The 13,871-nt window shown below is 44.1% G+C and overlaps 1 protein-coding gene across 1 annotated transcript; it reads right to left on the bottom strand.

Annotated features, from left to right (window-relative positions):
- Positions 1-10,924: 10,924 nt before the first annotated feature.
- Positions 10,925-12,868, bottom strand: LOC116407963 (sprT-like domain-containing protein Spartan). The gene is made up of 3 exons (XM_031894461.1): positions 12,593-12,868; positions 11,274-11,385; positions 10,925-11,122 (listed from the first exon to the last, which is right to left on the bottom strand). The coding sequence occupies exons 1-3, from the start codon at positions 12,850-12,852 to the stop codon at positions 10,946-10,948; spliced, it is 549 nt and encodes a 182-aa protein (XP_031750321.1). The 5' UTR covers positions 12,853-12,868; the 3' UTR covers positions 10,925-10,945.
- Positions 12,869-13,871: the final 1,003 nt, after the last annotated feature.

The following is a 13,871-nucleotide window of genomic DNA, read 5'->3' as shown; positions in this document are numbered from 1 at the left end:
TTATCTACAATTCTGTCTATTTTTAATTCCATATGCAACAGCAAAAGATATACAGTATTGCATGGAATAAGCTTGTGTTTTATCTATACTACCCTAAATATCCATTATGATCCTTAAATATCCTGCAGGATCATTGTAGTTGTTTTGAAATAGAAATCTGCCCATACTGAGCACGACTGAGACATCCATATATCTGGGCTGCAGTAAAAAAACTTGTTTAGCTGGGAAACATATTTTTTAAACATGTCCAAGCAGCTTACATGGAACATTCCTGACATATCTGTTCATAAGAGACCCCTAGTAAACAATAACACTATATTGGCCTTGATGTGAGTTCTTTCCCAGCCCCTATAAAACAGCACAAGCTAAGGGCAGTTGCTATATTCTCCCAGGACACTAAATGGGCTATGCAGTTAAAAAATGCAACCAGTTGGTATTATATTATATCCTCAGAGAGCATTGCTTCAAGCTGCCTCTGCCTGTAGCTTTCAGAAATTGACCTGAAGCACATGCCTTGGGTTTTAAGTCTAGCTACATCCCTATTACAACGTTCCCCACAGCTATTCAACATTTATATTAGCCATTCATTAGCTATTATAGGTATTTCTTTTTGCTCCTTTATGGGAGCACTCATATGATCCTTTGTTTCTGGCCACCGTAGGACCTCTGCTTGCCCATACCCTCTGCCATACTCCTGCCTCATAATTCAGGTATTGGCAACTTTTTTGTATTAATTGTCACATACTGTACTATACATATGCAAACATTATTGGAAGTGATAGGAATCTTGAGCAGTCCACTTATATTGTGATCAAATTAATGGCTGAATACAATAGGGGCAATGTGGGTGGCTGGCCAGAGCTTATGCTGCTTGGTCGGCCAAAGTTATTTCCGTTGTAATCTGCTTTAACAGGCAAAGTAAAAAGTCAGGTGGTGATCCAAATTTCCCACTGCAGTGACCACACATCTCTTCCTCCTCCAGGGCCTGAACTAGGGGTTGGCAGAAGAGGCACGTGCCTAGGGTGCAACAGTGGGGGGGGCGCCAGGCAGGTACCTCTTCTTTCACCTACCACTAATTCTTCTGGGCCCTTTCTCCACACTGCAGGACCACCCACCAGCAGTCTGGCAACCCTGCTGCCCCGTGTGCACTCATTGTGCACATCGGGGTGGGGGGGGAGGGCCTACCAATAATTAGGGATGTAGCGAACCTAAAAAAAAATGTTCGCGAACCCGTTCGCGAACTTTCGTCGGAAAGTGCGAACGTTCGCGAACTTTGCGAACCCCATAGACTTCAATGGGAAGGCGAACTTTAAAACCTAGAAAAGCCATCTCTGGCCAGAAAACTGATTTTAAAGTTGTTTAAAGGGTGCCATGACCTGGACAGTGGCATGCAGGAGGGGCATCAAGGGCAAAAATTTCTCTGAAAAATACGTTGTTGACACAGCGTTGCGTTTTGTGCTGTTAAGGGGAGAAAACATACTACATTCCTAAACTTATGTAATAAACTGCTTTAAAAAGTCCGGCATCTACATTCCAATCAAGTCGTGTAAAGGTTACGGCCGGTTCACACGCAAAGACAAAACGCTGCGTTTACTGCAACGAAAAAAAACGCAAAAAGCTTTAATGAAACTGTCAAGTGTGCGAATATTAGTTTTTACTAGTTGCTTGTCACCTCCAGGACGTTCGTCCCGTCGGTGGGAATATTTCTGTAGTGGTGTGTTTAGCAGTCACCGTGCTTGTGCGCACGTGCATGGTCAGGCAGAGGTAATTCAATGTACAGTAACGTGAACCAAAAAACACTGATTCTGCAGTGTGGGCCCAGGTTTGTCCTACCTTTTCGATCACCTGTGGTGACCATAAAAGATACGATTTTGCCGCAGTTGCAGAACCCTGAAAAATCAGGAATGTGTACATTCCTAAAAAATTATGGTTTTTTTGTTGCAGCCACTGAAGCACAGAGGACAGAAAAAATATATTAGATAGATGGTATCATAACCATGCCCCAGGCAAACCCTTTCAAAGAACTAAGATAGGGTGACAACAAGCACAGAAGACATTAAAAACATCAAAGCTAGATGGTATAATAACCATGCCCCAGCCAAACCCTTTCAAAGAACTCAGATAGGGTGACAAGCACAGAAGACATTAAAAACATCAAAGCTAGATGGTATCATAACCATGCCCCAGCCAAACCCTTTCAAAGAACTCAGATAGGGTGACAACAAGCACAGAAGACATTAAAAACATCAAAGCTAGATGGTATAATAACCATGCCCCAGCCAAACCCTTTCAAAGAACTCAGATAGGGTGACAACAAGCACAGAAGACATTAAAAACATCAAAGCTAGATGGTATCATAACCATGCCCCAGCCAAACCCTTTCAAAGAACTCAGATAGGGTGACAACAAGCACAGAAGACATTAAAAACATCAAAGCTAGATGGTATCATAACCATGCCCCAGCCAAACCCTTTCAAAGAACTCAGATAGGGTGACAAGCACAGAAGACATTAAAAACATCAAAGCTAGATGGTATCATAACCATGCCCCAGCCAAACCCTTTCAAAGAACTCAGATAGGGTGACAACAAGCACAGAAGACATTAAAACCATCAAAGCTAGATGGTATAATAACCATGCCCCAGCCAAACCCTTTCAAAGAACTCAGATAGGGTGACAACAAGCACAGAAGACATTAAAAACATCAAAGCTAGATGGTATCATAACCATGCCCCAGCCAAACCCTTTCAAAGAACTCAGATAGGGTGACAACAAGCACAGAAGACATTAAAAACATCAAAGCTAGATGGTATCATAACCATGCCCCAGCCAAACCCTTTCAAAGAACTCAGATAGGGTGACAAGCACAGAAGACATTAAAAACATCAAAGCTAGATGGTATCATAACCATGCCCCAGCCAAACCCTTTCAAAGAACTCAGATAGGGTGACAAGCACAGAAGAGTAGAAGAGAGAAAAATTCAGGATTTACCTGTCCAAAAAGTTTGGCTTACAATTAAGCCAGTAGGATTTGCACCCTAGTTTGTACGGTGGTGGAGGAGGACGCTAAAGGACAGCTGTGTGTGGTGTCAAGCGGCGTGCAGAGAAGGACAGCTGCATGGGCAGTCAGAACAAGTCTTCCGGCGTGCAGTAACCCTCCGAGATCCATGCCTCATTCATTTTAATAAAGGTCAGGTAATCAACACTTTTGTGACCTAGGCGAGTTCTCTTCTCAGTTACAATCCCTCCTGCTGCACTAAAGGTCCTTTCTGAGAGGACACTTGAGGCAGGGCAAGACAACAGATTTATGGCAAATTGTGACAGCTCTGGCCACAGATCAAGCCTGCGCACCCAGTAGTCCAGGGGTTCATCGCTCCTCAGAGTGTCAATATCTGCAGTTAATGCCAGGTAGTCCGCTACCTGCCGGTCGAGGCGTTCTCTGAGGGTGGATCCAGAAGGGTCCTGGCGCTGCCTTGGACTGAAAAAACTTTGTCTGACGTTACAGAGTGGCCAAAGTGCATTGTCCTTGCAGGTGTGCTCGTGGGAGGATTACCGGCACCTCTGCCCCTGGAATGTGGAGTGACATCACCCTTAAAAGAATTGTACAACATGTTTTGCAGGCTGGTTTGGAAATGCAGCATCCTTTCGGACTTGTGGTACGTTGGTAACATTTCTGCCACTTTATGCTTGTAACGAGGGTCTAGTAGCGTTGCCACCCAGTACAGGTCCTTCTCCTTAAGCCTCTTGATACGGGGGTCCTTCAACAGGCATGACAGCATGAAAGACCCCATTCTCACAAGGTTGGATGCAGAGGTATCCATCTCCCCTTCCTCGTTATCAAGGACTACGTCCTCATCCACCACCGTCTCCTCCCCCCAGCCACGTACAAGACCAGGGCTCCACAAAAGGTGACCACAAGCCCCCTGGGAAGCCTGCTCCTGTTGGTCTTCTGCCTCCACAAAGCCACCTTCCTCCTCTGACTCCGCTTCTGACACCTCTCCCTGCGTTGCAGCAGGTGCCTGGGAACGTTCTGGTGATTCCGCCCAGAAATCAGGCTCTTGGTCACGCTGGTCTACAGCGTCATCTGTCACTCGTCGCACGGCACGCTCAAGAAAAAAAGAAAAGGGTATTAGGTCGCTGATGGTGCCTTCAGTGCGACTAACCATATTTGTGACCTCGTCAGAAGGGCGCATCAGCCTGCAGGCGTCGCGCATAAGCACCCAGTAACGGGGGAAAAAAATCCCCAGCTCTGCAGATCCAGTCCTACCACCCAGTTCAAATAGGTATTCATTGATGGCTCTTTGTTGTTGCAGCAGACGTTCAAACATCATTAGCGTGGAATTCCAGCGAGTCTGGCTGTCGCAAATTAAACGCCTGACTGGCAAGTTGTGCCGCCGCTGAATGTCAGCAAGGCGTGCCATAGCTGTGTAGGAACGTCTGAAATGGCCAGACACCTTCCTGGACTGCCTGAGAATGTCCTGCAATCCTGGGTACTTCGAGACAAACCGTTGGACTATCAAATTTAAAACATGTGCCATGCAGGGCACATGTGTTAAATTGCCCAGTCTCAGTGCTGCCAACAGATTGCTTCCGTTGTCACACACCACTTTTCCAATTTTCAGTTGGTGTGGGGTCAGCCACCGATCGGCCTGTGAGTGCAGAGATGACAGGAGTACAGATCCGGTATGGTTTCTACTTTCCAGGCACGTCATGCCCAAGACAGCATGACAACGGCGTACCTGGCACGTCGAATAGCCTATGTGGAGCTGGGGGTGCACAGGTGTGGAGGAGGACACAGCAGCAGAGGAGGAAGAAGCCGAGGAAGAAGCCAAGTTAGAAGACGAGTTAGAAGACGAGTTAGAGAGCAAAGGAGGAGTAGAGGTGGTGGCAGACCCGCATGCAACCCGTGGCGGTGACACCAACTCCACTGTTGTTGAACCACGCATTCCCTGCTTCCCAGCCATCACCAGGTTCACCCAGTGGGCAGTGTAGGTGACATACCTGCCCTGACCATGCTTGGAGGACCATGTGTCAGTAGTCATATGGACCTTTGCCCCAACACTAAATGACAGAGATGCGGTGATTTGGCTCTGCACATGCTGGTACAGGTGTGGTATTCCCTTCTGTGAAAAAAAATTGCGGCTGGGTACCTTCCACTGCGGTGTCCCAATTGCTACAAATTGGTGGAAAGCCTCAGAGTCCACCAGCTGGTATGGTAAAAGCTGGCGGGCTAAGAGTGCAGACAATCCAGCTGTCAGACGCCGGGCAAGGGGATGACTCGGAGGCATTGGTTTCTTACGCTCAAACATGGCCCTCACAGAAACTTGGCTGGGGGCAGATGAGCAGGAACTGGAAGGCGGAGTGGAGGGTGGTTGAGACGGGTCAAGGACAGCAGAGGTAGAGCAGTAAGATGCTGGAGCAGAAGGAGGGTGGCTTAGCGTTTGGCTGCTGCCTTTGAGGTGTTGCTCCCATAGTGCTTTGTGTTTGGCGTTCATGTGCCTTCGCATAGCAGTTGTACCTAAGTGGGTGTTGGGCTTCCCAAGACTCAGTTTCTGACTGCACTCATTGCAAATTACAGCGCTTTTGTCAGAGGCACACACATTAAAAAAATGCCACACTGCTGAGCCTTTTGATGTGGGCTTTCTAGCAGTAACAGTAGAAGTTGGCAGGTGCGTTGGCTGGCTGACCACAGGTGCCGATTCATGTTGTTGCCCTACTGTTCCCTGGGAGCTGTCCCTGCTTCTTCTAAATCTTAATCTCCTCCTGCCTCTCTGACTCTCCATCTCTCCATCTGAACTATCCTCCTCTTGCTCTCTTCTTGTGGGCACCCACAAAATATCACTCTCCTCATCATCATTCTCCTCAGATGCATCAATTTCTTCTGACAGCTCACAGAAGACAGCAGCAGCGGGGACCTCATCACACCTTATGTCCATCTCTGTTGTGTTGCCTGCCTGAGTTATATCTGGTGTAACGTCCTCATCTCCTTCATCTTCTTCTGGCAATAATGGTTGCGCATCACTCATTTCAACAAACTCATGAGTAAATAACTCCTCTGACTCCAGTGAAGAAGGGGCGGCGGTGGTGGAGGAAGTGGTAGGTGGGGTGTCCATAGCAGAGGAGGATGAGGATGTTGTGGCAAAGTTAGAAAACGGTAGAGGATGGGGTGTGCTGTGTAAGCCAGTCAACTACCTCTTCAGCATTTTGGGAGTTCAGGGTAAGTGCCTTCGGAACACTGGGCAATTTCCTAGGGCCACAGGATATCATAGCAGCACGGCCCCTAGTGCCTCTGCGTGGCGGCCTGCCTTTGCCTGGCATTTTTTTTATTTTTACAAAACAACAACAACTTGGGTGATGTTTCTGGACACGGAATTATTATTGTTATTTAGACAAATTGTGAAAAAGATCACACAGCTAGGTGGCACTTGGTTGCAGACACCGGGCAACAAGGCCTGCAAGGGCAACGTATACAGTAGTGGATACGGAATATATTATTGCTGGTGGAAAACCGTCACTCAAGTGATGTTTCTGGACACGGAATTATTATTGTTATTTAGACAAATTGTGAAAAAGATCACACAGCTAGGTGGCACTTGGTTGCAGACACCGGGCAACAAGGCCTGCAAGGGCAACGTATACAGTAGTGGATACGGAATATATTATTGCTGGTGGAAAACCGTCACTCAAGTGATGTTTCTGGACACGGAATTATTATTGTTATTTAGACAAATTGTGAAAAAGATCACACAGCTAGGTGGCACTTGGTTGCAGACACCGGGCAACAAGGCCTGCAAGGGCAACGTATACAGTAGTGGATACGGAATATATTATTGCTGGTGGAAAACCGTCACTCAAGTGATGTTTCTGGACACGGAATTATTATTGTTATTTAGACAAATTGTGAAAAAGATCACACAGCTAGGTGGCACTTGGTTGCAGACACCGGGCAACAAGGCCTGCAAGGGCAACGTATACAGTAGTGGATACGGAATATATTATTGCTGGTGGAAAACCGTCACTCAAGTGATGTTTCTGGACACGGAATTATTATTGTTATTTAGACAAATTGTGAAAAAGATCACACAGCTAGGTGGCACTTGGTTGCAGACACCGGGCAACAAGGCCTGCAAGGGCAACGTATACAGTAGTGCAGTGTTTTTCAACCTTTTTTGGGCAAAGGCACACTTGTTTCATGAAAAAAATCACGAGGCACACCACCATTAGAAAATGTTAAAAAATTTAACTCTGTGCCCAGCAGCAGTGCCCCCCTAGTACACTGGTGCCCAGCAGCAGTGCCCCCCTAGTACATTGGTGCCAAGAGCAGTGCCCCCAAGTACATTGGTGCCCAGCAGCAGTGCCCCCCTAGTACATTGGTGCCAAGAGCAGTGCCCCCCTAGTACACTGGTGCCCAGCAGCAGTGCCCCCCTAGTACATTGGTGCCAAGAGCAGTGCCCCCCTAGTACATTGGTGCCCAGCAGCAGTGCCCCCCAGTACATTGGTGCCAAGAGCCAGCCCCCCTAGTACATTGGTGCCCAGCAGCAGTGCCCCCATAAGTCAGTGTGCCCCGTGGCCCCCCCTAATACATTGGTGCCCAGCAGCATTTTACTCTTCGGCGGCTTCAGCAGCATCTTCCCCTCACGCGCGCTGCCTCTGCACTTCTGCCTACACGCGACCGCACACAGGCCCTTTTATAACGTTGCGCCCCGTGCGTACTGACGTCACCCGTACACACGGGGCGCAACCAATGACAGGGCCCGGATTTATTTTTGAAAGTAAAAATTGCGGCCCTGCCTACGGCACACCAGGCAACATCTCGCGGCACACTAGTGTGCCGCGGAACAGTGGTTGAAAAACGCTGCAGTAGTGGATACGGAATATATTATTGCTGGTGGAAAACCGTCACTCAAGTGATGTTTCTGGACACGGAATTATTATTTTTATTTAGACAAATTGTGAAAAAGATCACACAGCTAGGTGGCACTTGGTTGCAGACACCGGGCAACAAGGCCTGCAAGGGCAACGTATACAGTAGTGGATACGGAATATTTTATTGCTGGTGGAAAACCGTCACTCAGGTGATGTTTCTGGACACGGAATTATTATTGTTATTTAGACAAATTGTGAAAAAGATCACACAGCTAGGTGGCACTTGGTTGCAGACACCGGGCAACAAGGCCTGCAAGGGCAACGTATACAGTAGTGGATACGGAATATATTATTGCTGGTGGAAAACCGTCACTCAAGTGATGTTTCTGGACACGGAATTATTATTGTTATTTAGACAAATTGTTATTTAGACAAAAAATACAGAGCAGTAGAAAGTAGATTACTAGCCAGAAAACCTACTTAAACTCTCCCTCAAATGAATACATACAGCTCCTATCCCCACACAAATACAGAGCAGTAGTAGATTACTAGCCAGAAATCCTACTTAAACTCTCCCTCAAATGAATGCACAGCTCCTATCCCCACACAAATACAGAGCAGTAGTAGATTACTAGCCAGAAATCCTACTTAAACTCTCCCTCAAATGAATGCACAGCTCCTATCCCCACACAAATACAGAGCAGTAGAAAGTAGATTACTAGCCAGAAATCCTACTTAAACTCTCCCTCAAATGAATGCACAGCTCCTATCCCCACACAAATACAGAGCAGTAGAAAGTAGATTACTTGCCAGAAATCCTATTTAAACTCTCCCTCAAATGAATGCACAGCTCCTATCCCCACACAAATACAGAGCAGTAGTAGATTACTAGCCAGAAATCCTACTTAAACTCTCCCTCAAATCAATCACAGCTTCTCTCCCTACACTATCTCTTCAAGCACACACAGGCAGAATGTAAAATGGCTGCTGGGCTTCGGTTTATATATGGAAGGGAGTGGTCCAAGGGGGGGGGGGGGTGGCCCAGGAGGGAGAGCTGCCTGATTGGCTGACATGTATCTGCTGGTCTGGGGTGAGAGGTCAAAATTTGGCGCCAGCTAAGGCGAACCCAAATGGCGAACATCGCCAAAAGTTCGTGAATTTGCGGACTTGCGAACACCCGATGTTCGCGCGAATTAGTTCGCCGGCGAACAGTTCGCTACATCCCTACCAATAATGCAAACAGTTTTGCAAAAGTGTGCCTACAGACAGGAATTCTAGGAAAAAGAAATGTGTTGTGGGTAAAAGACATGGCAGACTTCAGTGGCTTCTCAACTTAGTCTGTTGGTACTATTGTGTTATATTTTCTGTTTTTATTTAAAATCCAAGGTTTGGTTTGGAATTTGACCAAAAGGCCTGTTATTATGGAAGATTTAGATTTGGATAAATCTTTAGCAACAAGAAAAGAAAAAGGCATAGTGTTAGCAAGGATATTTTAATGGTAATATAAGGAGAATACAAACTGTCCAATTAAGGCTAATGGCCCACAGGAAGGGGCCTTTGCTCCATTCCAGGTGCAGGTACAGGGAATGGATTTCTGTGCCAAAATCAGCTCTAGGCGCCTCCGCTCTGTGTGCCTGCACTCGGCTGATGCAGTGGATTCAGGTGCAGGCACATGGAAAAGCTGTAGCCATAGCATACAAGATCAAATCTCCTTGCAGGGTGGGTTCAGATTTGTCATCCATCTCCTTGGGGAGCAGCCATTGCTGTTTCATGGATCTGATGGCGAGAGAAGGAAAAGCAATGAGAAATTCATAAAGGTGACAGTAATGTAAGGAGGGGACAGAGAAGAAGAGGTATTGTAAGGTAAAAAGAGAAAATCTCTTTGGCATTAGAGGGGGATTTGGAAGTGTCAGCCATATTGGATCTCTTCTTGGGGAACAGCAGGAGAAAGGAAACAATGAACACAAGTTACTGGACCCCACCCTATTTGGAAATTAATCTAATGTCTGTGCTCTCTATTGCTATGCATTTTTTTTATCTGTACTCCCTATACAAGAAGGAAGGGCGTATGCAGAATCATCGGCAATAAGGATTTGCTTATATGGGACATTTTGGTGGGTAGGGTTAGTTAAACATGTACATATAATATGCAATTACATACCCATCCATCCTCGGTCCATTTTATAAATTTGCTTCATGCATTACCAGGTGCTTCGTACCTTTCCAAAAAGATAAATAGAATTGAATAAGGGCCCTGATATAGCTCTGTGCCCATACAGATCAATGCAATAAGAAAACCCTGACAAGACGTTACAGTCTTTATCAAGAAACTTCTCCCTGTCCTAGAAATACATTAAACCATAATTACCTTTAATTTCCACAATGCCTCATTATAAAGCTCTTCCGGCTTTTATACAATAGTCAAAGCTGATGATTGCTGGGCAAGCTGGCATTATATGGTCCTTTGTCAATTTGGCTGTTAAATTTCCTCTTCCGTCTCTGAATGGCTGACTTAGAGATCTTTGCCCACATGAAACATCTTATTCCAGCTCTCTATGGGGTTCAAATGTTTTCTCCAAACCGCCTATTGGATATGCTGTATGGCCTTGGCTTAGCATTCCCATAGTGAGGGATTTTACAGTCTAGGTTTTTCTTTTTTTCCGTGCAGGAGCCTCAGGCTCAGTGGCCTTTTTGAAATTTCTTTTCTTTCGTGCAGGAACCTTAGGCTCAGTGGCCTTTTTGGAATTTCTTTTCTTTTGTGCAGGAGTCTCAGGCTCAGAGGTCTTTATGAAATTGCCTCCACATGTCTGCTCATGCTCTCGGAACCAGCGTTCTTTGGTGGAGGGTGCCATGTTTCTCGCTCTTTTTACCACTTTTTGGCAGGGGCCATCGCATTCCCACCAATGCCTCTTTAATGCATCAACTTCCTCATAAAAGCAGTGGGTGATCTGAGAAAATGACAAAAGAGGGAACATGTAGCCCAATTAATTTACTGTTAATGTATTTTCTAGCACTTTGTAGATTAAATGGCTCCTAAGGATTAGTAACATAACTGCTAAGAATATTACCATAAATATATAATTAAGAGGGCTGCTGTACACACACATACACTTCTAATGATGCACTTACTGTTATATTTGTGCCAAGAGAATCATTAAGGATTTCCACAAAATTCTGGAAATTTGGCCCATGATCATCACCTTCATCTTTTGTTTTTCGGAAGCACTGGAAGGCGTGAATCATCTCATGAAGGAGAGTCTGCAAAGAGGGAAATCTTATTACTTATATATCATCTCTTCCATTATATTTTCACAGACAGTACAGGGGAATGGATTAACTGTGCAAGACTATAATAGAGGTATATATAGATTTTTAAAATTCAAAAGATTTCTGGAAATCAAAAACTTACTTCCACTGTATCCCTTCTAGGCCGCAACTCAAGTATAGGCTTGCTCAGGTATATTCTGCATTGTACGCAATTCCCTTCCTCATCGAAAAATGGATAGCAAGCTCCAGTCGCTCTAAAAAACACAAGATGCACATTTCAGGATTATTAGTGGAATAGATGCATGGAGTAGAGATGATCTAAATACCTCTGGTGGCTTTACCCTAAATATGAATGATTCTTTCTTTGGGCATTTATCTAAATGTATTTCATTCCCCCATACCTTCTGCTAAAATTAATAGGCATGCTCTCATATTCTCTTATACATTATTATAACTGCCTATTAATAGATATGTCTAATTGAATATTTGGCTTCCACTTTCTAGCTAATCCCAGCAGCTAGGGCTACCTCCCTTCATTTGTCTCAGCTATTTAATGATTGTATGTTACTAATTTGCGGGTACAATGTTCTTTCAAATGAATGGAATTAAAATTAATATAATTCCCAGATTGGGCTTAATACCCTGCACAGGGTGCTTTATATATTCAGCCCTACAGTGAAATCTGTACTTGTTCCCCATGTGCCTTTTTATACATAGACCAGTTACTTCTATACAAACCCCCCCCCCCCCAGTCTGTACTGGATGTTTATGTATCTGATTCACAAATAGAATTTATTATTTCTCTTATTGATTTGAAGACATCTTCACCTACATGATTACTGCCCAGAGGCTAACATTATTTCTGTAATAAATGCTGATTTTATGACTAATACCCTGAGCAATTGGTAAATAGGTGGTGTTGGTGTCGGTTAGAGATTTCCCTAGGCTGAGGTTTGAATCCCCAACTGTCAAGCCACATAGAAATGTTAATATCTTGAGTTGTTTCTTGTAAGGAACAGGTTAAAGATTATGGAGTTTGGTTGTTTTTATTTTATGGAGTAAAGAGAGTCATATTATGGAGCAATTGGTGTCATATCACTTGAAGGTGCAGGATTATTTTGTTTAAATGTGGGCCTTGTTGCCACTGGGTCTCGTTCTCTGGGCTTATGTGCTTTATTACAGTTTATATCTGTAATTCCTCTACTAAAAAATGTCTTATTTAGATACAGGAAACATGTTTTCATTTGTACACGTGAACCAATCTACAGAAGAAGGCACATGGCCAATATAGAAGTGATTTGAGCCTTTTGGCATTACAGTTGGTGCTTAACAGCAATTCCCAGCATCCTTAGCCAGCTCAGTGAGCTGAAGAAACTTGGGACATTACACAGCTCAAACATAAGGGGCACCTATAAGTTATTGGGAGTCATGGAAATATCATTTTAAAACTGTATCACTCACCGAGTCATTCTGTTGCTCCATTTGACTTCAATCTCAGGCAACATACCAGAAAATATGCGCTCATTGAAGTCATTATACAGGGTCTGGAGGTTTGGATTTGGGTCTATAGTTTCCCAAATTGGATCAACAATAGAAAGACCACTGTATGTAAGCTGGTCAGTTGGAGGGGAACTTATGTCATTTTCTTCTTCAAGATAAAAATAAGAAATATCAGGATTGTCTAAAATTATGTAAAGAGTAGGATGGCTCCCTTCACTCATGATCGCTGCTGATCGCTGCGTCACTCATCAGGAACTGAAGATGTTTACAGTTAGAGCATGATGATGCTGGCAGCTCCCTATGTGATGTCATGCACTTGCACCATGGAAACCGCATTGTGACACCTCCAGCAACTTAGGTTTGTAAAACTTTTCCATGTGACTTTGTTTACCAAGTAGTCACCAATGGTTTTCCAAATAGTAATAATAAAAAAGTAATATAATATACAATAAACTATCAATTCTTTCCGTAAGGCCTCTCTGTAATAACTTGGCATTGTACTATGTACCACAATAGCTACAATTTGCTAAACAAACTATTTTTGTTATGCAAAAGTACAATAATATAATTGCTCTTTTTGATTTTTTTTTTTAATTCTATCTAAAACCCCTTGGTTTCTTGTTTTCCTTTAAAACAGTAAAAGGACAATATGAAAAGAGAAGGGATTCACACAAGTGCATCAACTAGGGGTGGTGGATAAGTGGATTTGTCTAGTAGGAGCTTATAGGCCTATGGAATTTAGGCTGCCATAATGATTTCAACAAGAACCACAGCAGTCAAATACTTTTAGTGACAAATACATTTAAGATGTTCAGATGGGACAGGCCAAGAACATGAATTAGTTTCAGAAACATATTTGTGTATGGAGAATAGAGATTAGAAGACCCAATTGCAGATTCAGAAGGCCCTGGGCCTTAATTAAGTATTTTCCATGAGCCTAGACCCTCTCGGCCCATACAGTGTATGTCTAGATGTTCATTCTGCTGTCCTTACTGATACAGCCATGAGTAAAGCCCTCGCAAGTACATTTGCCAAAACATTAGGCAATCAACAAACATTCTGTTTCTTTTCAACAGAAAGATTTAAAAAGTACTGTTTAATGGAAAGGATAGGCCATCCTTTCTAAGCTTAGCTAGAAATTCCATACTATTAAATATAACATTTGTCTTTTCTCTGTCCATATATATTTAGAGAGAGAGAGAGATAGAGTACAAACATTTAAGCCCTAACTAACCAAACA

Source organism: Xenopus tropicalis, chromosome 10 (assembly GCF_000004195.4).
Source record: "Xenopus tropicalis strain Nigerian chromosome 10, UCB_Xtro_10.0, whole genome shotgun sequence".
Taxonomy (NCBI): Eukaryota; Metazoa; Chordata; class Amphibia; order Anura; family Pipidae; genus Xenopus; species Xenopus tropicalis.
This window is presented reverse-complemented; position numbering and strand designations above follow the sequence as displayed.

Bases quoted from the DNA above. Each gene is read 5' to 3' on its own strand.
- LOC116407963 (XM_031894461.1), bottom strand. From the start codon at position 12,852: ATGAGTGAAGGGAGCCATCCTACTCTTTACATAATTTTAGACAATCCT. The intron at 11,386-12,592 runs GTGAGTGATACA...TGTGTTTTTTAG, and splicing joins TGGAGCAACAGAATGACTCG to AGCGACTGGAGCTTGCTATC. The intron at 11,123-11,273 runs GTAAGTTTTTGA...CCCTCTTTGCAG, and splicing joins CTAGAAGGGATACAGTGGAA to ACTCTCCTTCATGAGATGAT.